The sequence below is a fragment of the Pristiophorus japonicus genome, chromosome 1 (assembly GCF_044704955.1).
Source record: "Pristiophorus japonicus isolate sPriJap1 chromosome 1, sPriJap1.hap1, whole genome shotgun sequence".
NCBI classification, from domain to species: Eukaryota; Metazoa; Chordata; class Chondrichthyes; family Pristiophoridae; genus Pristiophorus; species Pristiophorus japonicus.
Genome location: NC_091977.1, coordinates 181526217 through 181549243, shown reverse-complemented (window position 1 = coordinate 181549243; position 23027 = coordinate 181526217). Strand labels below are relative to the sequence as shown.

The window sequence follows — 23027 nt, the reverse complement described above, 5'->3', positions numbered from 1 at the left end:
GGCTCCCATCTGCATAATAAGAGATAAGCCCTGGTACAGAGGTATAGTCTAAGAAGAGAATATGCCTTACACCACTGGCAGGTCCCAAATAGTTGGTATTGAAAGGGGTGGTCAGTTTTCATCTTGAGTACTGACATTAAATGTAAGCACAGTGTGAAGTGCTCACCAGTAAGTGTCACAACTGATGTAATTGTTGCCTATCCATCATAACGCTGATTCCTGTGCCATCTGCCGTGGCTTTTATGGATGAATCAGGTAGGAATGGCTTCATATTCTTTAAGATGACATTAGGGGAAAAGTCTAAATACATAGTTTAGGTTTGTCCCACACATCTACAAATGCCACTATGACTTTGCCACTGGTGATCCAGCATTACCTAGTGTAAGTCATCTTTTGAGGAGCAGTTGCTGAATACATTGCCGCAACCGTAGTCACTCAACACCTGTCAGTGAAGTCAAAACCTTTCCTCCATGATCTGCCATTGGAGACTGATTGACACCAAAATTCTCAGGTAGGTTGTTCCATTGGCACCCTAGTTTTGGGCACTACCTTATGCAGTCTCATGCCTGCATTCAGCAGCCAATTTCTCCAAGAGTGAGCTCCAGGATGTTGGGAGGTCAGTGGGTCTTGTACTAGAAGTCTGCTTACTTGCTCATCTTAACAGAGGCACCTTTGATGATACTTCCTGCAACTCCTGAGCATGTCCAGATCCTCATAGCTTCTACTCCCAGGATATACACCGGCACGTCATCTGCCTCCCCCTGAGGCGCAGAAGCTAATGTTGAGAGATTTGACCCAATTCACTTCTGTGTTTTTAGATGGTGATAGTAATCTTAGGGAGACATCTTTGCAGTCTTGTCTGCAGGTTCAACCTGAGGAAGTACTCAATTTGATGGTTCTTTTAATAATGGAGCTCGAGTGTGGCCAGAGCAAAGAAAAGTTTGCAAGATGAATTGTTTGATGCTTTCAATACCAGATGGCCCAATGTATGCTCTAGATGTTCTTGCATCAGTAGTTGAACCATTCCTCAAGACCTCAGAGGTGCTAGCCTTCAACCTTTGAGGAATCTTCTTTTCCTCTTTCATTAGGAAGTAGCCCCTGATTAGGCTAGAGTGCTACCAATTGAGTCAGGATGACAATTTTTATAATTTGTCCTGTGATCATCAAACTGAGGCAATGTTATAAAGAAACACTGAATGTCTTGTGTAAAGTACAACTTCATTATATGAATGTGTGGAACTTTTATTACTCGATTGCACCAGATACAAATTGCATTCCTGTTTTATGTTCAGTTTTTATTAATTTTGTTTGGATATCCAATCTGGATTATTTTACAGGACCGTGAAGAAGATCCACACGAAGGAAAAATGTAAGATGTTTTTTTTAATTCCGTTGCAGTACCTATACAATAAGTTGTCACAGGAGTAAAGTTAAGATACTTTACTCATTAATGGGAACAGCAATACAAATTGCTTCATTTATATTAAAAAAAAACTAAATTCCATTTTAAGAATGATCGTGGTTAATTGAGTTAGTACGCTATTCTTTAACTTCTGTGGCCTAGGTTCAGGTCTAGCCTGGGCAGCTGGGATGTATTTATGTATTGCTCCAAAATGAATCCTTTTAAATGTAACAGAAAGCACTTTTGTGTTGAAGTACTTTGGACTTTTGTAATTCTGACATGAAGTCTCACATATTGATGACTGTCAAAGAATTCTCTTCAGAGCAGTGATTTCATTAAAATAGTATTTAAGTGCAAATTGAAACATTAGAGCAACAACATTCTCACTTTGTAACTCAACATTCACCTTGATACAGGATGGATATATGAGCAGAGACAAGTTTGGACTCACAACTGGATATTCACCACAAGGTGATTCAGATTCACTTTGCTAAGTATGATTACAAACAGAGACTTTGTGGTTGCTGATGTTTTATTAAAGATATGCAGACCACGGTGCAGTGTCCCTAGATAGATTGTTCAGAATCTGAATTGTTAGGATCCCACTATAGCTGCCCTCATTATTTTTATTTCCTAGGATCATTCATGAGATTTGGTTAAAGCAAAGCAGCAATTTAACTCCCTACTGGGTATGGGAAACCTTATTCTCTTATCATGTAGCCTTTTGGATTCTATACAGACAGGATGTCGATGGAAAGTTATCAATGACATGGTGACCCATACAACCATCAATGGAATGGTGACCCATACAATCAACAGTTGACAATGTGGCTCATGTGAAAATCAGCCTCACAACATGTCTCCTTTGCATCTAGGAATGCCTTAATCTTAAAGGCTTGTGTTCAGTGCTGAGAGCACAACTAATCCAATGGAATACAGAGTTTCAGCTTTGGACTTGGAAGCAAGAAGATTTTTGAAACCAGCTAGTTGTTTTTTTTCAGGGGACGAATACTTGGGTTAAATCCATTCACTGAACTGATTAATAAAGCACCTACCTCCTTGAGCTATTTGTTGATGGGGACAAATCACCGGAAAAAGCTAGAACTTACTTGTGTTGTGACAAACTCGCATGCCAACATGCATAGGATTTCTCTCTGATGTCTACAAGGTAGCAATACCTTGCATTATCTTGTTCCAGTAGCTCAGGGTAACAAATGTTTTGGTACTGCAGTGTTCCATCTTCACTTTGGGGTCGAAATTGCCCCTTTCAATAAGAGCCATGGCCACCTGAAAGCGGCGGAGCGAGCACCCAGTCAGCGAGGAGTGACCGACGCTCGCGGCAGTGCCCTCATGGATATTTCCAGCAGTGTAGGTACCTGCTCCGTTCCTGTGTATGCATCGGTAACGACGTCATCAAAGCGCGCACCGCCTCAGACTTGCCCCGGAAGGGAAATTGCCTGTCAATCGGCTTGTCGGTGCCAACGACAGGTTTTTGAGTCGGTACACACTGCGTATTGCCAGCGGCATTTAAAGGTGCAGTACGGCTCCCACCATTCTTGTCGGCCAGATTATTTTGGACGGTTAAAAGCATTAGAGTTGTGTTGTTGACACCGGATTTGAGGAATAATGGGCCAGCCTCTTCATTCTCAGCAACAGAGAGCGCTGATTGAGGAGGTTGTGCTTGAAGAGGTTTACTAAAGAGGGTCAGTGCTGGCAGCGGAATGCCTCCTACATATTATGCACGACAGGGAGGCACGCAGGAGAAGGCGGCGCTGGCTCCAATGGTTGGAGAGGCAGCAGGCAAGGGACGCAGCTCACGTGAGTGAGGAAGATGCAGAAGGCCATGGGGATGGCGGCAGCAGAACCCAGAGAGGTGCGCCATGAAGGAACTCGGGAAGGGCCTGCCATTAGGAAGAGGGTCAGGTAAGCAGACCCCCCAGCACCACATAGTGGCCCAGGTGGAGAGGCAGCATGCACAGGAGGTCGATTCTTGCCAGGACCAGGCTGCAGACTGTGAGGAGCAACATCAGCAGGAGGGAGCAGGCAATCGGGCAGCTGTCAGAGGAAGACGCCTACCTAGACGTGGTGGCAGAAGGCCCTATCGTCAAAGGGTCCAAGACAGCAGTTCTTGTACATGGACCTCACTAATGACAGTATCTTGGGAGTCGGAGCTGTGCAATCTCCTGCAGCCAGATCTGCAACCTCAAATAAGATTGAGGACAGCTCTGTCAGTCGCATCAAAGGTCGTCATCGCCCTGAATTTCTTTGCAACTGGATCTTTTCAAATTGCAACAGCAGACATATTGAACATTTCAGAGTTTGCTGCACATAGCTCCATCCGTCAGGTGACAGATGCTCTCTATAAGGGGAGGAGAGACTACATATCCTTTCTTATGAGCAGGGAGAAGCAGTTGGAGTGGCAGACAACATTAGTCAGGATTGCAGACTTCCCCAGGATTCAAGGTGCTTTAGACTGCACCCATATCTCATTGAGGACGCCACAGAACAATCCTGAGGTCTTCCGTAACTACAAGGGGTTCCACTCCCTCAATGTCCAGCTGGTGTGCGACCACAACAGTAAAATCATGGCAGTTGATGCCCAGCATCCTGGCAGCAGCCATGATGCTTTCATCCTGCGGCATGTCGGCGTGCCAGGTGAATTTGCTGCCCCAAACCAAGATTGCGGCTGGCTCCTTGGAGATGAGGGCTACCCACTCTGCACTTGGCTGCTGACTCCCCTTCGCCACCCCAGGACTGCTGTACAGCAATCCTGCAGTGACTGTCATTCAGTTACCAGGTGCATCATTGAGCAGACCATCGGAATCCTTAGACGGAGGCTACGATGCCTGGATCACTCTGGAGGAGTGCTGAAGTACTCGCCTGAGCGGGTGTCCTTATTTGTGATTGTCTGCTGCATGCTTTACAACCTGGAAATCATGAGGGCACAGTCATTGGCAGACAAGGCAGCAGTACCACCCAAGGAGGAGGCACAGGAGAAGGACTAGGATGCGGGTCGTCGGCCACCGCAGGAAAGCGGCGTCGCCATCCGGACCCTGCAAGGGAAGTGCTAAACCGTCTCATTGCTGCTCGTTTCTGCTGAGTTCATCTGCACTTTAGCCTTCATTGGTTTGCCCATGGAGATGCACAATGAGCCCTTTCGCACATCATTCGCCACAGTGAAATGCACAGATATTCAGACCCAAAATAAAGATTTATTACACAAGAAATAATGGTGCAAAAATACATCCATATTATCAATTCTCACCCTTGTGCATTTCTTGTAACTCCTCTTGTGCCTACCTATTCTGCAACTACGCTGCAGTGTGTCCCCTGTGGCTGCATCATGGCTCTGGGAAGGCTGTTGTGTTTCAGGTGTAGAAGTTATAGATATCCTTCTAGGGTGCCCTCGACCAGCTCTGGCCCTGGAAGGGCCAGCTGCAGTCTGGGCCACATCCTCCTCTGTGCCATCAGTCGGAATTGACTGGGGCGAAACCATGATTGGTAGCAATGGCGGAGTGGGAGGTCTCTGTTCCGGACAGCTGTGATCGTGGGAGACCACATCAGGATCCTGGTCTGATGACCCGGCGCTACTACCCCGGGAATCTGCTAGAGCACAAGACAGTGGGGTGGCACGACACTGGAAGGTCCGCAGTGGACTGTGGTGGACCCAGTTGCAATGGCAGCAGTCAGAGCTCGTGTGGCATCCAGCTGAGACTGCATGAGAGCAGACAGTCTCGATGCCACCAGATACAACAGCAGTAAGACGCTCTGTGGCCTGTTGCTCAGAGTGCATGAGAGCATTCTGAGCTTCCAGGTCAGCGGCCATCCTCCCCAATACAGCTGAGATGTTGGTTCCCTTCTGCCTGTGCTATAATGGCAGCTGCCACATCGTCCACGACACGCATCACCACATCTGGATCCGCACGATCACTCTGGGAGTCTATCATCGTCTGCACACTGGCACTGGGAGGCAGAACCCTCCATGCTCCTGACCACTTGGGACAGGCTCTCCTGCACCCTTGCCATTGCCCCCAACATCTGCGAATGTATGGCTTCACTCTTGTTTCAAAAGCCGCCACATCGAGGGGCTCGTTTGAGTCCTTTGCAGCAGAAGTCGCATGGAAACTCGGCCCCCAACGCCCCCCCCCCCCCCACACCCCGGAGAGCTGCCACCCGAGGTTCCCTTTACCCTTCACCATGCTGCAGCCCACTAGGCCCCGGTGCATCGCCCAGTGCAGACCTCTTTTCTAAATCTAACTACAACGAACGCATACTCCCAGTATCTGAGCTGGCAGGTGCGAGTGTCGGAAGCAGTGACGCGGTTCATGCAGCAGTGTCCCACTCTTCATGACCCTCATCGGACATGCTGCCATTGTCTGCACTCGGCTTGAGATCGGCCTGACCCTGGATCACACTCAGCTCAAGGGTGTCTGTCTCACTTTGGCTCGCACTCTGCTCAAGGATGTCGGTCCCGCTCTGGCTCTCACTTGGCTCAAGGGTGTTGGTCTGACTCCGGGTATTATCTGCAGTCATAAATGGCATAAGGGTTCCATGAGGGTGAGGTAGGGCATTGCACTATCCAGCAAGCAACCTGCACTCAATTATGACCAATTGACTGGTAGGTGTTGGACTTTCAGGGAGAGATGGCATTAAAGGAAGGCCTTCACTTATCGATGCTGCCCCCAGCGGGATCCACACTGCCGGCGGCCACAGGGAAGGCAACATTTGGGCCCACTAGCTGCTGCACCCTCTCCTCGATACCCGTGAGCGGCTGGATATCGGCCTCGCCCCCACTAGTCCTCTGTTGCTCCAAAGGATTGTGGGAGACCTTGGCCTGCAAAGCAAAGAAGGGTTGCTGAGTAGCAGTATCATGAAGCTTCGGCAATTAGTCGAAGTGTTGGACCATAATATGCAGATGTAACTCTCTCATGAAAGGGACCCTCCATTGTGAGTATACACACCTAAATATAGATGCCTCAGCAATCAAATGGTGCTGCAGTGACTATATAGTGAAGGTGGGTAATAAGCATAGATGAAGGAGAGGTTCAGAGATGGAAGGTCAGGATTTGGGGAAACATGTACTCACTTTCATCATTTGAATGATGTCGTTAAACCTTTTGCGGCTTTGGGTGAAGGTGCGGTCATGAATTGAGCTCCCGACACCTCAACAGCTATCTCTTGCCACACATTCACAAAGACGGCATGAATGGGTCTTCCTGTGTTCGGATACAGTACGTGCCTCCTTCCCTTCACAGCTTGGATGAGGATTTCAATTTCAACATCGGAGAAGCGGATGGCCCTCCTCAAAGCTCTTGCATTAGCCATTCCGTCAGAAGCACTAAAGACAAACTCAATGCTCAGGGCGTAGCTGCAAAACCTGTCCTTTTAATAAGGTCAGGGAGCAGTTGCCTCATCAGTCAATGGAAATCAGCTGAATTTCTCGGCCTAATCTGTCAGGCCACCCCCACATCGCTGCAAAGAGCCTATTCCTGCCACCAACACCACCCCGCTGAATTTCACTCTAATGACCGCCCCATCCATTGGGGCGGTAATGCCCGCCAAAAAGCGGTAGGTGCGCTCCGTTTTGGGCAGAGGGCAATTTCGGCCCCATTGACACTTGTGTCTTGAATCCTACAGCCGGTTTCTGAACTATTTTGGCATAATTATAGAATCATACAGCACAGAAGGAGGCTATTCGGCCCATCGTGCCTGTGAAAGAACTATCAAATTAGTCCTATTCCCAAGCTCTTTCTCATAGACCAGCAAGTGTTTCCTTTCAAATGTATATACAATTTCCTTTTGAAATTTACTATTGTATCTGCTTTCACCACCCTTTCAGGCAGTGAGTACCAGATTGTAACAACTCACGTTAACAAAAATCTCTTCATCTCCCTCTGTCAGTTATCTTTAACAGTTCATTCTATCAATGAGTACTCTGGAGGGGGGAGACAATCTCTCAACAGCCATGTCTTTTTGGCCATCCCTTCATGTGAGGACCTGGATTAAGTAACTGGTGATGAGATAAACTTTTGCATTGGATCAGGACGCACCAGCCCTGTGTAGGTAGTAATGTGTTGAAGACAGATATATCTCATTTAGCTGATGAAGAAACTGAAACTTTGGATTACAGCTGCTGGAAGGCATTACCTGGATGTCGGATATGTATTTAGGGCTTCCTGAGATTTGACTCGTCATCCATGGGGAAGGGTCAGAGAGCAAGTTTTGACATTGGGCTTCTGAATTGGTTATAGGTCTTTTTTTAATTGCTCTCCCAGGAGGTGGGGGAAGAGAGGATTGGTTTATTGGGTTGGATTTGCTGAAGTATAGAGGTAAACACGTATAGGCCTGATGGCCTTTTCTCATTCTGGATACATGAACAGAATGTGCCTAAATATTGAGGGCTTCATGCCTACCATTATGTGGTTGCAGAGAGGCAAGCAACTGCTACTGAAGATCTACACCTCCAACTGGTGGAACCACTATTCAGTAGCGTATGGTATATGTTCATGCTGTGGTTAAGGAGATAGTGGGAATGTATTCATTTGTTTGGTATTGGCTACTCATCGTGTTCATAGTGAACAGCTCCTAGTACTGAGGGCTGAAGCTTATGCTTGTCAGTTGTTTAGTGGCCAACTAGTGACTGTCGTCTTTGGGTTGGGGTGGGTTCCAAGATGACACACCTGGCAGTGGATGTTCAGAACCAAACCAGCCCTCCGTGGTAGACTTGGCAATCACATCCCTGAGCCAGATAGGTTCACAGTACTCAAGGGCACTATTAATGATTAACTAGCCTGCTTGCCTCGCCAATAAAATTTGGTGCATAGACCTGTGTATTGATATCCTTCCCACTGTGCTCCAGATAACTTTGCAAGTCAAAGGCCTAAAGGGAGAACGAATGGGAAGTTTATCAATCATCTGTTGTGGTAAGCTCTGTGATCTTAGCTGGTTAAACTCCAGCAGTACCCCTTTGCATACATGTTGTCTCTGAGCCCCAACTCTGCAAATATAAACTTTTTGTATATGGGCAAGTCAGGAGAAAATGTGCACTTCATATTGGCAAATGGTAACACTACAGTTGGATGTAGTTTTCTCAGTTGTTTGAATTGGAGACTCAAACATGATAGATGTTAGTATGTGGCAGACATTCAACTGACTAAAAAAGATGGAAAAAAAGGAATTGCTTGCCTACCATAGGTTACTCATTGTATGAAAGCAGTTCAGTCTCCACATACAAAGCACTCTAGTCTCTTTCTTTTCAATTGCTTTTTTGCGATGTTCGATTTTAAATAATAATTGCTTGTGATTTAATTTCATCTCTCCTTGAATGAAACAACTAAATGTTGTCCGACGAAGGCCTTGTATACGGTTTAGTGGGAGAAGATAACAACTTAAATGGTTCCCAAGGGCTGGTTTCCTTATGTGCAGAGGATTTCAGCTTTCCCTGGTGCCTCCAAATCTATGTGGAGTTTGAACTTCTTTGGAAAAATGTGGACAACCACTTGTGGTAGGCAATCAAACATTCAATGCACTGGGCAATAGTTGGGAGATGTATGATTGTTAAATGTTTCTTGTGCTTGTCATGGTCCGCAATTTCAGAGTTCAGTGGAGCCTGTAGTATTGTTTTCCTAAGCTGTGGAGAAAATCCAGGTCTTGGAACTTAGATAGTCAGATACTAGAGGATGCAGATGGCAGAGTCTGCATCCACTAGTCTGTCATCTGCTTGATAGAGATTTGGCCTGACTGACTTCTTCGATAGTGACTGGAGCAATCTCGCATGAATTGTTAGCATATGTGAGGAACACATGTGCTGCTGCTTCCACATCTTAACTTTCCAAAATACCTGTGAGGAATACCAGAGTGAATATCTCACACTGTTCACCTTTATAGTACACTCTTCCAGGCATGATTTGACATAATGCAGTGTTAACTCAGAATGCTGCTTGTGTAGGTAATACTGTTGAAGCAAAAATGATGTTTTTAAACCCATTTTATAATTTCATTTTTTTTTCTCCAGCTGGTTTCATGGGAAGATATCAAAGCAAGAAGCGTATAATCTGCTAATGACAGGTATTGATCTATGTGAAAATGTAATTCTGTGCTTACAATACATATTTGATAATTTGTGCATTTGTCCATTCTGTCAAAGGACATCATTTTGTTAATATTTGATTGTGTTTTCCATGACTGACAAATATTGGTTTTACATAAAGGTATGAGCAATTCACAATTAATGTGCAATAATGTAATTTGTAAAAGCAAATGTTCTAAATATAGGCACACAAAACTTAAAGGTTGTGGGTATTGTTATATATTAAATTTATTGTGTAGCTGAGAGAATTTTCAAATTAAGTTGAATTTTGAAGCAAACTGGAAACAACTGTCACCTGTGCCTTAATGACAGAAAATGTAAGAATTCTAATTGACTGTTGAGACAGTGAGACAAAAATTAAGAGACATCTGGACAGTGATTTTCCTCATCCTTTTTAAAAACATCACACACACATAAGTTGTAATTTGAAAGCAAACAAAGTTTATTTAACAGCAACAGAAAGAGAAAGTGGAGGAAGGAAATGGGGTTGATAGAGCTTCTTGCCTCTTTAATAACCATGGGCGGGGTGTGTGAAGTAGATAGAGGGTTAAAGTGAGTGACAGCAGATTACGAGGAGGAGAGGAAGATATGAGGGATGAGCAGGTAGCACGGGAACAAGGTAGGTGTCGCGATGGAATTAAAGTGGTGGTAGGAATGGGATGTGATAGTTTTTCTGCACTTGCAATTTTTCTCCATTTAAATTATAATTTGCTTTTCTATTTTTTTTTCTGACAGTGGATAACCTCACATTTTCCCACATTGTAATCCATCTGCCAAATTTTTGCCCACTCACTTAGCCTGTCTATATCCCTTTGCAGATTTCTTGTGTCCTCCTCACAATTTGCTCTCCCACCCATCTTTATATCATCAACAAACTTGGTTACATTACACTCGGTCCCTTCATCCAAGTCATTGATATAGATTGTAAATAGTTGAGGCCCCGGCACCGATCCCTGCGGCACCCCACTAGTCACTGTTTGCCAACCGGAAAATGACCCATTTTATCCCTACTCTCTGTTTTCTGTTAGTTAGCCACTCCTCTATCCATGCTAAAATATTACCCCCAACCCCGTGAGCTTTTATCTTGTGCAGTAACCTTTTATGTGGCACCTTATCGTATGCCTTCTGTAAATCCAAATACATTACATCTACTGGTTCCCCTTTATCCCACCCTGCTCGTTACATTCTCAAAGAACTCCAGCAAATTTGTCAAACATGATTTTCCTTTCATAAAATCACGTTGACTGCCTGATTGAATCATGCTTTTCCAAATGTCCTGCTCCTGTTTCCTTAATAATGGACTCCAGCATTTTCCCAATGACACATGTTGGGCTAACTGATCTATAGTTTCCTGCTTTCTGTCAGCCTCCTTTTTTTTTAAATAGGGACATTGCATTTGTGATTTTTTTCAATCTGCTGCTCCAGAATCCAGAGAATTTTGGTAGATTACAACCAATGCATCCTCTATCTCTGCAGCCACTTCTTTTAAGACCCTAGAATGCAAGCTAGGGGACAATTACATCCAATCCAACTACTTCCAATAAACACAATTTCAAACTTGCTTGCATTAAAGATATTAAATAGAATCATTAATCTGCATTTTCTTCTTTTTGCTTTAGTGGGCCAAATATGTGGATTTCTTGTTAGACCATCAGATAACACACCGGGTGACTACTCACTTTATTTTCGGACAAATGAAAATATACAACGATTTAAAATATCTCCAACATCGAACAATCAGTTTATGATGGGTGGCCGATATTACAACAGGTAACCAATTTTATTTATGCAGTTTTGCAAATTAAGTTTAGATGTAACTGAAAATTATAGTTGATGTGGCAACCGGCCATCTCGACAGACGATAGTGCACGTGCCAAAGCAATTCAGCTACTTGCCACACTGCAGCATTGTGAGTGTCTAAAGAGTCCAATTCTTGAGTGACAGTCCTTGTTACAGATGGTGCCGGTCTAGATCACAAGGCCAGATGATGAAGGTCGCACAATATTAACTCTTGAAGCTTGATGCACTTTCCTCTTTGGTCTTTTCTCTTTCTCTGTAGATGCCATTATGTAAAAATTAAAGTTGGCTAATTAATAATGGTTATATGGAGTACAAATAACATACTTTACACTTACTCCCCAGTCCGTTCTATCCTACGCTGCACGACCAGCACAACCTCATTTCCATACCCTCATCAAATGGCTTCTTCCAACTTGTAGCCCTCAACAGCTCCATTTCCATAAATGCTACCTACCACTTCCTACCCAAAAGCAAAAACAAACAAAAGTAGATAAAACAAATAAAAGAGCACAAAGACAAAAACAACAAATCAAGAATGTAATGCACAAGCAACAAGAAAACCGAGGCAGGCAGCGAACACTATGAACATACCAACAAATGTAAGAGATAAACCATATCCCCTGACTTACCTGATGATCTTTTATCAGAACTGGAAAAAGCTTTGTACTATCATATCTTTTGTCATTTAATCTCTCCTGCTTTCCACCTCATCACTGACCTTTTTGTTCTTTCCTCCCCTCCCCACTTTCCCTGCTTCTGCATTTACTTAAAACCTGTTCTATAATTTTTTCCAGATCCATTTAACTAGTGGTTTGCATTAGTGCTTATTCTAAATGGCAACTCGGAGTTGATTGTACAGTATGTTTCCCAAACAAATTGACCTTTATTTTCTGGTACAATTTTCACGAAGTGGTCGATGCAGGAATTCAAATTCATGATACTCAGGAATAGTAAAATGTTAGTGTTAACTTCAGCGGCTTAAAATATCCACGTCAGTAGGATTATCACAATTGGAGTTCACTTGTTCCCACAAGCTTTGACATTGGAAGTTCAAATTGACTACCATCTTGAATACCGCATTCCTTTCCATTTGCACATTTCCTGGTACAATTTATTTCAAAAAATCAATTCCGATAGGGAAATCCGCTGTATGCCATCCTTTTTGAAGTTTCAGGCTTTGTTCAATCACATAATTATTCCCCACTTTTCTGTGTTACAGCTGTGATCGAAGACAAGCCTTTCAAGTTCTATTTCCTGTTCAGGCAGTAGATGTATTCCATTCTTTCCTACACCAGAGAAATTATCACCATTTATTGGTTAATAGTTTTTTATTCCTCCCTCTGGTCCCTCAAGGTGTAGAAACTTGTTCTAGACACCAGACAGGCAATCGACTCAGTGCTGGAAAAGAATTCTTCTAGAATATCCAAGATCAGTTTGTCTAAATGCAGTGACACTAAAGAATTTCACTTCCTAAAGCATTCCCCTACCCCCCCCCCAGTCAGAGCCTCAGTAGGGATGGATTACAAGTTTGCCCCATAACAAATGTTCCACAATAGTTTTGAGAGACCAGAGAGAAGACAGTAGTTTGAAGGTTTTAGGCCCAATGTAACTTCCTTTAGCATCAAATCACAAAACAGCTCAACCTTCAAGTTCAGCTGCTGTGTTGTCATCAATTGCTGTTTGCGCTGGCCAGGATGTCTTAAAATCTTAATACTACCTGGACAATTTACGTTTCTACTGCCTCCAAATTCAATACCACTTAAAGCAGCCATCCTGATTTCTAAAAGTGATCCAGATCAAATATGATCATGGGGCTTCAGCCAAAAGCAGCTCTATCTCTGGCACCAACACTAAAACAGTGGTCCATGGGTCTGCGGAGATGTTCCAGGGGGTCCGTGAATCATTCACTAATTATTTGTTGGAGAAGATCACTGGTTCATTTTTACAGTCTGCAATTTTTCAATGAGGATTGGGGAGGAGGCGGGAGCAGAGTGTTCACACTTCAGTTCCTTCCAATGAACTCACTGGTTTCTGTGGAAGGAGAGGGGAGGTTGGCTGGCTGGTAATGTGGTGAAGGGTGACTGAAAAATAGAAACGTTTTGTTTACAGTGCATGGGAATGGTAGTACATATTTTTTCTTACATTCACCAGACCTACCAAGTAATTCACTTAGTGGCACAATTGCCGATAGTGTGATGTAGGAGGAGACAGAACGTTCTTCCTTCCACTGGGTTTCTTGAGAAATCCTTATTAATTTGTCTCATTTGAGCAGCTGCTTTCAGATTCACTGTGGCTGGTCTTTATCTGTGAGGACATTACATTTTTCTTGGGTTAAAAAGAGCTTTAATTACCATTTTGAATTATCTAAATGGGAAAAGTACTTTATACCGAAAACACACTTTCCTTTCCTCTCCACTGTTATCCTTACAGGGCGGTCTGTCCACCTTGTATAATAAATGTGGACTCTCTAAAGACTTCAATTTAAGATTGAAGGCAATGATTTAAGGTGATCGGCAGAAGAATCAGAGGTGACATGAGGAAAAACTTGTTTACAAAACGAATGGTTAGGATGCAGAAAGCACTGCCTGATTAGGTGGTGGATACAGATTCAACAGTAGCCTTCCAAAAGGAATTGGATAAATACTTGAAGGAGAAAAAATTGTGGGAGTATGGAGAAAGAGCATGGGGGACGACGACTAACTGGATTGCTCTTCGAAAGAGCCAGCGCGCACTCGATGGTCCAAATGGCGGCCTCCAGTGCTGTATTATTCTATGAGTCAGTAAGTTTTAAAGTTCAACCACAGGCAAGTCGCCATTGTTCACCACAAGTCTCCTGCTGGCTTTGTGCTGTCTACTGGAAGGTTTATATTCACTGTGCAAACTTTTCCCGAACCAGTTGTGTCAGATAATCTTGGATTATTGATGTCGGCGAGTTGAAATCACCGCTGGGCTGAATCAAGCCGAAATCCCGTTAACGCTGCGGCACTGATTTATGGGCTGGAAAGTTCTGGCAAAGTTGTGGTGTGGCGGGAGGGGATTTTGGACACTTGGGGCCTGTCAGCTTGCCCGGTTGCTTTTTGGGGGAGGGGAGGGGAGAGTTCGGGTTCCCGTCTCACTGGTTGGAGATGGCCGGGTGTGGACTGGCTGAGAGCTGGAATTGCAAGGACTTGTTCCTGACCTGCTGGAGCGCCCTGATCACGAAAAGAACAAGCTTGTTTGATGATGTTGTCGGCAGACAGGTGTGAAGCAGATGATCCCAATCACCAGTATGGTTTTGAGTGGTTTCTTTTTTTGTCTTGAGTTCTTTTTAATTTCACTTCTTTAGCTCTTTAGCATTGAATTAAAATTGAGGCTTTGGCTAATTTCAAATGATATTTATATTTTTTAAAGTTTGTAATTAATATTCGTAGATGAGCACTAGTTTTTAAGCTGGTACTTACAATTAATGTATCAAGTAGGAACATAAACCGCAGGCGCAGCTTTAAATAAATTGTCAAACATCACGAAGGGTAGACAGACTCTGCAATAAGAGGCGCAGGCACACCCATCTCACTGATATGTAAATACCTGTTTCCTTCAAAATTTATTAAAACACTCTTTACATGCAGCACTTTCATATGATTATTGTATACTATAATTCTGATGGTGGTCCATGATTACTAATCGATTTGTAAACTGGTCCTCCAACCAAAAAGGTTTGAGAACCACTGATTTAAAATATGCAAGAGCAAAGAGCCTTTGAGGGTAGGCTTGATGGGCTTGATGGACCAGCTGGTCTATTCCTGCCCATCAGTTTTGTTTGTTTGTCTGATTGAAGCTTTACCTTGACATTTGAATACTATCCTGAAATGTTGACAGACCAAATGTCTGCATGCACAGATTAACATTTGTGGTCAGATGCCCAATAATGGTATGCTATTGCCAATAAGACAACTTCACTATCAACTTCAGCAAGGTATGCTGCTGCCTGGCTAGGTTACCTGAGGTGGCAAGCTGATTTTTTTTTTGTCCCTCGCTGCCCCTCCCTCCCCACGGCCATTCCTGCCGTCCCTCCCTCCCTGCCTGCCTCTCTCTCCTCGTCCTCCCTCGCTTCTCTCCCTTCACCCTTCACTCTCTCTCTCTCTCTCTCTCTCTCTCTCTCTCTCTCTCTCTCTCTCTCTCTCTCTCTCTCTCTCTCTCTTCCCCCCCCCCCTCCCTCCCTCTCTCTCTCTCCCTCTCTCTAAAGCGACTTTTAATGAAGATTTACCATAAGTCGCGAAGAGAGGTGATAACGGGTGGTATTTTTGACAAATTTGTAAAGCATTTTCAGATGCAGTAATATATTTTTTATAAAGAGCTGTGACTTGTTAGAGATGAAATAAAGCCACTAATGAGGTTTATAAACCAAAAATACCAACATGATTTCTCATGATTTATGAGACAGTGGGGTTTGCATTACTATAATTTTTTTTCCCTGCTATATAGTTGATCATAGTAGATACTTCAATCTGGTACTCTAAGATTTAGGCATTACAACCAAGACTCCATGAAAGTAGTTTCGTATGGTAATATCTTGCTTACACAATACCAGCTTGAGATCTTTGAGAGAAGTAGGGGCCAAAATTGCCCCTTTGTGTAGTGCCAGTTAGCGCCTCCACCTGTTGCTAATGGAGCGATAATGAGTTAGCGCGCGGGCATGGTAGCCACATTGACCCGCGCAGATTTGCCCATCTCTTCGCTGATGGCGCTACGGCTTTGCACCATGCTCTGACGACGCTCCTGCGTACGGTGATGACCGTGCACATCACCTCGTGACTGCCCTGGAAGATTAAATTGTCCCGCGCTCTTCTACCTAACGCTTTTGCTTTTGCCAGCAATATTTAAAGGCGTGCTGTTGAATATATTTTTTTGTCGGCCAAATTTTCCTCCAGGTTGCAGTCATTTTGTTTTTTTTGCATGTGCCACTGCCATCATTGATTGCTGGCCTTCAGTTTACTTTGGCTTCCATTGCTCCCCTGCTCTCATCAGGTCCAGTTGGGGACGACAACACTCTTTGCCACTCATGGGCTCAGTGCTGGCAGTGACAATCGGAGGATGGTTCGCAGAAGGCAATGGCACCACATTTAGCCAGGCAGAGGCATCGGGAGAGGGAAAGAGAAAGGCACTCGCTGGAAGAGGCACTGGCAAAGGCCCATGGAGAAGCCCATGCACCGAGGATGAGGGAGAGGGACAGACACCAGCAGATGGAAAGGTACAGGGAGAGGCGAGGGGAACAAAGAGCAGCAGGCAGAGGCACAGCAGCAGGACCAACATGAAGAGGTTCATGAGGATGTGGACAGAGGAATTTGCTTGCACAGACGTGCCAACAGAAGGCTATATGTACACGGTGTTTCGCCAACAGTTTTCCGACATTCACTTCACTGAGGAGCAGTGTGTCCGAAGGCTGCGATTTACCAAAGACGTGGTGATGGAGCTGTGCCATCTGCTGCAGCCAGACCTTAAGCCACAAACAAGGGTGAAGCAGTGAAGATCACCGTTGCCCTCAATTCCTATGCCAGTGGATCGTTCTAGAGAGCCACAGTAGCCATCTCTTAACATCTCCCAGTTTGCTGACCATTGTTCCATTCGTGACGTCACAGATAGCCTGTACAGGAGGATGATGGAATACATCTTGTTTTCTATGACGAGACAGAAGCAGCTGGAGCCGGTCAACTGGCTTTGTCAGGCTGGCGTGCTTCCCCATGGTGCCATAGACTGCACATAAACCGCCTTGAGGTTTCCGCACCGCAATCCTGAGATCTATCGAAACTGAAATGGATGCAACTCACTCGATGTGCAGTTGGTGTGCGACCACACGCACAATAATGACTGTTCATGCACACTATCCTGGCAGTAGCCACGTGCCTTCATCCTGTGCCAGACCAGTGCACCAGCTCTGTTCCAACCACCTAATGCAGAGACCAGGGTTACCCGCTATGCACCTGGCATATGACTCCCCACCACTCCTGCCCAGCACTCTTAGAATGTCAGTCAGGAGCATCATTGAGCAGACCATCGGAGTGCTGAAGCAACGGTTCTGCTGCCTTGATCGCTCAGGAGGAGTCCTGCAGTACTCGCCTGACCGGGTGTCCCTATTCGTTGTCTGCTGCATGCTTCACAACCTGGCAATCATGAGGGTACAGCCATTGGCCGAAGACATCTCTGTTGCGCCTCAGGAGGAGGAGGTGGGGGAGCTGCAGGAGGAGGCACAGCTGGCAGGCAGGATGTGCCCGCAGTGTCTCGATACTGTAAGGGAGGTCCGAGACCGTCTCATAAAGTCTCAGTTCCAATAAGGTTCTCGCCACTTACAGCTTCCTTTGTGCCTCCCCATAAACACATTAATGAGCCCTTCCTTCCATACCACATGGCCAAAAATTAAATGAGATACAACACCAAACAGTAAAGAAGAGAATCAAAATTTGTGTGAAAAGTACAACATCACTAACGTATATCATTCACCCATGTGCATCTCCTTACATTCCCTTTTACGTGAAGCTACCCTACTACTACGCTGCAGTGTGCCTCTGTGGCTGCAGCGTGGCTGGTGAAAGCTGCTGTGTTTTTGGGCCAGAGACTACAGATGGCCTCCTCGGATGCCCTCGACCAGCTCTGGGCCTGGAAGACCAGGCTACAGACTGAAGTACCTCCGGCTGAACGGCGGCAGTTTGGGCTGGCTGGGTGACCGCCGTGGATAGTTGCAATGATGGAGTGGCAGTGACTGTGAGAAGCAGTGACACTGTGCTTGGATCGTTGTCGTCCTCCTCCCCCATTTTTTCTTCCTGCAGACAGGATTGGGGGAGGGGGGCTCGGGCACAGGCTGGGCCGTGGGTGGGGCAGTGTCTAAAAACAAATGGCACAAGGTGAGGGAAGAGGGGCAGTCATGCAGGAAAAAAGGTGGTCAGAATGTGGAGTTGCTAAATTATGAGGCCGCCTGCTTTAAATGGAAGGTGGGATGAGAGGAAGGCTTTCACTTACCAATGTTGGACCCAGCGGGCTCGGCGATTCCCCACTGCCACGGGGATGGCAACCTGCAGGCCCATAAGGCGAAATACTCGCTCCTCCAACTCTGAGTTGGTGCAGTTCAGGTTCCCCCCCCCCCCCCCCTCCTGTTTGCTGCTGCAGTCTGTTGTGTGTCATCTTGGCCTGCAAAAGAAAGGAAGCTTGGTGAGTAACAGTGCACTTATGTGTGTGAAGTAAATGCATGGGCAGCTTAAGCAGCTATGATTCGAAGCAAAGCATCAAATGAGCCAATAACTGAGATGACACACATCCTGCATTAAATGCTTTGCTATGTCTGCACAGAGGCTGCCTTGTAAGAATTGTGGGAACAGACAGAGGCTCACCGGTTCATAGGTTAGAGTTGGAGGAACATGTACTCACTGTGACCAGACGAGTAAGGTGGCAGAACTTCTTGTGACACAGTGTGGGTGTGCGGTCAAGGATGGAGGTGCTCGACACCTTGGCAGCCACTTCTGCCCAGATAGCTCTGAGAAGCTGTGGAGCGGACCTCCCCGTTGGAGGGAAAAGGATGCGCCTCCTGTTCTCCACTGCCCCACCAGTATCTCCAATTTGGCGTCTTGAGAACCGAGTGGCCCTTGTGCTGCCTCTCCCAGCTGCCATGATGGCCCTCACTAAGCAACTACTCAACTGTGAAGAACAAGAATCAGCAGAACAAACCTGCATGGCATCCCCTTTAAGGAGCCCAATGACCAGATGACTTGTTATGACTGAATGAGACTCGCTTGAAATTAGGTGAACATTTCCAACACTGCCCCTCCAGCGCCATGCGGAGGCCATTTAGCACTGCAACAATGCAGCTCTCTAATTTGGGAAACAAAGTGCTGAAATTACAAACATACAAACTTTTCACTTAATTCAAATTATGCGTCCCAAACCCAGCGTGGGGCAATTTCGGCCCCATAGTATCTTGTTTCAGAATCCTAAAGAGAAACAATATGAATTGGAATACAGTTTAAATGTGAGGAGTTATTTGTGAACTGTTTTGCATTGTTCCCCATAATAAGTTGAACTTGCATGCCGGTAATTGAGGATGCATGTATTCAGTCTATTAGTCAGGTGAGCTCGAAATATAGACAATTTAATGTCTATTAAGTTCAAAAAGTAATAGCAACCAAAAATAGTTTTTGGTATTCTCAAGTGATTTTGACTATCCGTTTAAAAATATGTACACTTTTTATTACAGTATAGAGGAAATCATTGAGCACTATAGGAAGGAGCAGATTGTTGAAGGCTATTACCTCAAAGACCCTGTCCCCTTGCTGGTGAGTTAAGATCTGTACAAAACCAATGAAACTGCCTTATAAAATGAGTCACATGATCTTGTTAAAACTATTTTTTAATCTATACATTTTATCGCTGGCCTTACCACCAGGCCCGTTTTAAATGTGTATAGGCTAAACTTTGAAGATGGAGTGATGTATGTTGATTCCGTTTTGTAAGAGTGGTTTCTGTTACATCTAATTGTTTTTTAATCCTGTTTACATAATTTTGGTACTCTTTTAATATTTTGCTGAGAATATAAAATATGTACACTAGTAGATTTCAATCCACAGATTTCAGAGCCTGGTATATGTAAAAATGGAGCAATTAGACAAAATCCAGGTACACATTGTACAATTTCTCTAGAGGAAGAGCATATCCTCAATGTGATAGGCACCCATCAAGATAGGAAATTTGTTTTTGTTAGAGCTTTGAGGGAAGACTTAATTTTTGCAATTCATGCACCCCTCGTGATGCTTTCAACTCGTGCTTGATGCAAAAATTAGTATCCATAGATGAGTCCATACTCCCGAACATAGCATGTAGTGTGCCGAGGCAAACAATTGGCCTGGATTTTGCAGTCAGTGGCGAAGTAATGGTGCCTGCCACTGACCTCTAAGAAAGCTGTCCGCAAAGATCTAGTGATCTGTGGTGTCGACTTCACCTTTCCCGATGTTAATTTGATTTTGGCATCAAGTCTAGCGGATGTCCAGTAACAGTAATGTCATCAAGCTGGCTGAGCAGCCAGTAACATCGAAGAATTCTCAACCAGGAAGTAGAATGCACTGATTAGAATCATAGAATCATAGAATCATAAAAATTTACAGCACGGAAGTAGGCCATTTTGGCCCATCGTGTCTGCGCCGGCCGACCAAGAACTATCCAGCCAAATCCCACTTTCTAGCTCTTGGTCTGTAGCCCTGTAGGTTACGGCAATTTAAATGCACATCCAAGTATTTTTTAAATATGGTGAGGCTTTCTGCCTCTACCGCCCTTTCAGGCAGTGAGTTCCCGACCCCACCACCCTCTAGGTAAAGAAATTTCCCCCCCTTATCTCCTCTATACCACCCTCCAATTACTTTAAATCTATGCCCCCTGGTTGTTGACTCCTGTTAAAGGAAACAGGTCCTTCCTATCCACTCTATCCAGGCCCCTCATAATTTTATACACCTCAATCAGGTCTCCCCTCAGCCTCCTTTGTTCCATAGAAAACAGACCCAGCATCTCCAATCTTTCCTCATAGCCAAAATTTTCCAGTCCAGGCAACATTCTTGTAAATCTCCTCTGATTATCCTTCAGTTTAATAAATGTAACTGAGGTAAAAATAAAGATTGGGACATACACATGTGATTAAGATAGAAGTTGAAATAGAAGAAACTTAAAACAAATATATATAATCTATATTAAAAGCCTGGCAGTTTTTATTATAATGGAAAAAATGACATTCCACAAATACGAAATGAGTTTTTAGGGCTGGAACAGTTGTTCAGCAATAGTTATGACACCTCATTGAATAAGGCTTTTAGCAGCGATATTAGAGCGTCAAAGCTGAAGTTCTTGTCATTTCAGTGATTTCAATTGATTGCCGCCTGCAGGGATTACAACCTGTGGAGGAGCAGGCAATTACTGACGACAACTTCTGGATTTCCACGTTTAATTGCGCATGTGTAGATTTGCGCAGAAGTTGCTGTCCGTTTCACAGTGTAATGATGGTGAACGCTGACTGTTTCGCCATCATTACAACCCCAAATTCTGGGCCATTAAATATCATTTACTGTCCATATGTAAACTGGAAAAATATGGATTACCTCTAATTCATAATTTCTACAAACAATTTCAGAGAGATAAACAGTCAAGATCATATTTCAGGCTTTAAAACTGCCAATTCCTATATATTAAGTAACACTAAACAGTAGCGATTGTAACTACGCAGATTAAGTACAGTAAGGAATACTTGGTTCTTCACCCGCACTTGTAAACAATGAAAGTATTGGAGGCACAGTAATTCTTAAATTGTGACCTGATGACTGTAGGACTGATAACCCAAACATTTATTTTATTGCTTCCAGTCTGTATAGCGGTACAGTGAGCAAGAAATCAAAGAAATCTAGACTATAAGACCCAGTTATATACCTCTCTTTTAATCTCCCCTCTGTTTGACAGTTCTAATTGTGAATTATATCTTTTCACCTTTCTTTGCATGAGCTTGACGCGATCAAAATTAGGTTTAAAAGGCAACCAGCAGGTTTCCTGATTCAATTTTTATATCTACAGGACAAAGCAGTGCTGCTACGTCTTGGATATGAATCTCAGTTTCTGTTAGTGTTGCATTAGAATTGTGGACTGTCAGTGATCAAGACCAGTTGTTATCTAGTATTAGTAACTTTTGTAGAATATTTAGAGTTGAACTGGTGGTCATTTAATAGCCATGGACCTGTGTACTTCAACATTAAGATTTTAGGGTTGGCATTGCATAATTTTATGTTTGTTTTTTTGCAGTTCTAAGTTTGTAATTTGTAAAATATTTGGCAGTGGAATGATGCAACTAATGAAATATTTTAATTTTTTTTAAGCGTCAAGAGCAAGTACTCGATGATTCTGTTGATGGTAGAGAAATATACAATACAATCCGGCGCAAGCCGAAGGATGCACTTTATAAGAATATAGTGAAGGATGGCTACCTCTGGAAAAAGAGTAAGAAAATATAATTTCAAGAGATTGTGTGAGGGGATGTCAAACTCAACAAACATTCTGTTACAAAATTCCTGTTCTTTTATGAAGATACTGCTGAAATAAATTGTTTTCTGTCATTGAATTCATAAATACAACAACAGCTTGTATTGATATGGCACCTTTAATGTAGTAAACAGACCCAAGGAGCGTTGCACTGAGCCACATAAGGAAATGTTAGACCTAATGACCAAAAGCTTGATCAAAGAGGTAGGTTTTAAGGAGCATCTTAAAGGAGGAAAGAGAGATAGAGGCGAAGAGATTTTGGGGAGGGGGCGAGGAGGAGAGAGAGAATTCCAGCGCTTAAGGCCGTGGCAGCTGAAGTCATGGCCATCAATGATGGTGTGAAGGAAATCGGGGATAAGAGGCCAGAATTAAAGGAAGGCAGATATCTGAGGGTTATGGGGCTGGAGAGTCGAGATATGGAGGGATGAAGCCATGGAGGGATTTGAAAATAAGGATGAGAATTTTAAAATAGAGACGTTGCTTAACGGGAGCCAATGTAGGTCAGCGAACATAGGGGTGATGGATGAACGGGACTTGGTACAAGTTAGGACTCTGGCAGTAGAGTTTTGAATAACCCCAAGTTTACAGAGGGCAGAACGTGGGAGACCAGCCAGGAGTGCATTGGAAAAGTCAAGTCTAGAGGTAACAAAAGGCATGGATGAGGGTTTTAGCAGCAGATGAGCTGAGGCAGGGATGGAGTTG

At 44.2% G+C, this 23027-nt stretch overlaps 1 protein-coding gene across 3 annotated transcripts in view; it reads left to right on the top strand.

The window, feature by feature from the left end:
• Positions 1-23027, top strand: part of LOC139267267 (ras GTPase-activating protein 1-like) — a 237031-nt gene that overhangs the window by 102150 nt on the left and 111854 nt on the right. For all 3 annotated transcript variants that reach the window (XM_070885318.1, XM_070885309.1, XM_070885326.1), the window contains exons 6-10: positions 1338-1369; positions 9417-9469; positions 11111-11261; positions 19513-19591; positions 22163-22283. In XM_070885318.1, coding sequence (XP_070741419.1) covers positions 1338-1369; positions 9417-9469; positions 11111-11261; positions 19513-19591; positions 22163-22283 — 436 coding nt within the window. The remainder of the gene's footprint in view (positions 1-1337; positions 1370-9416; positions 9470-11110; positions 11262-19512; positions 19592-22162; positions 22284-23027) is intronic.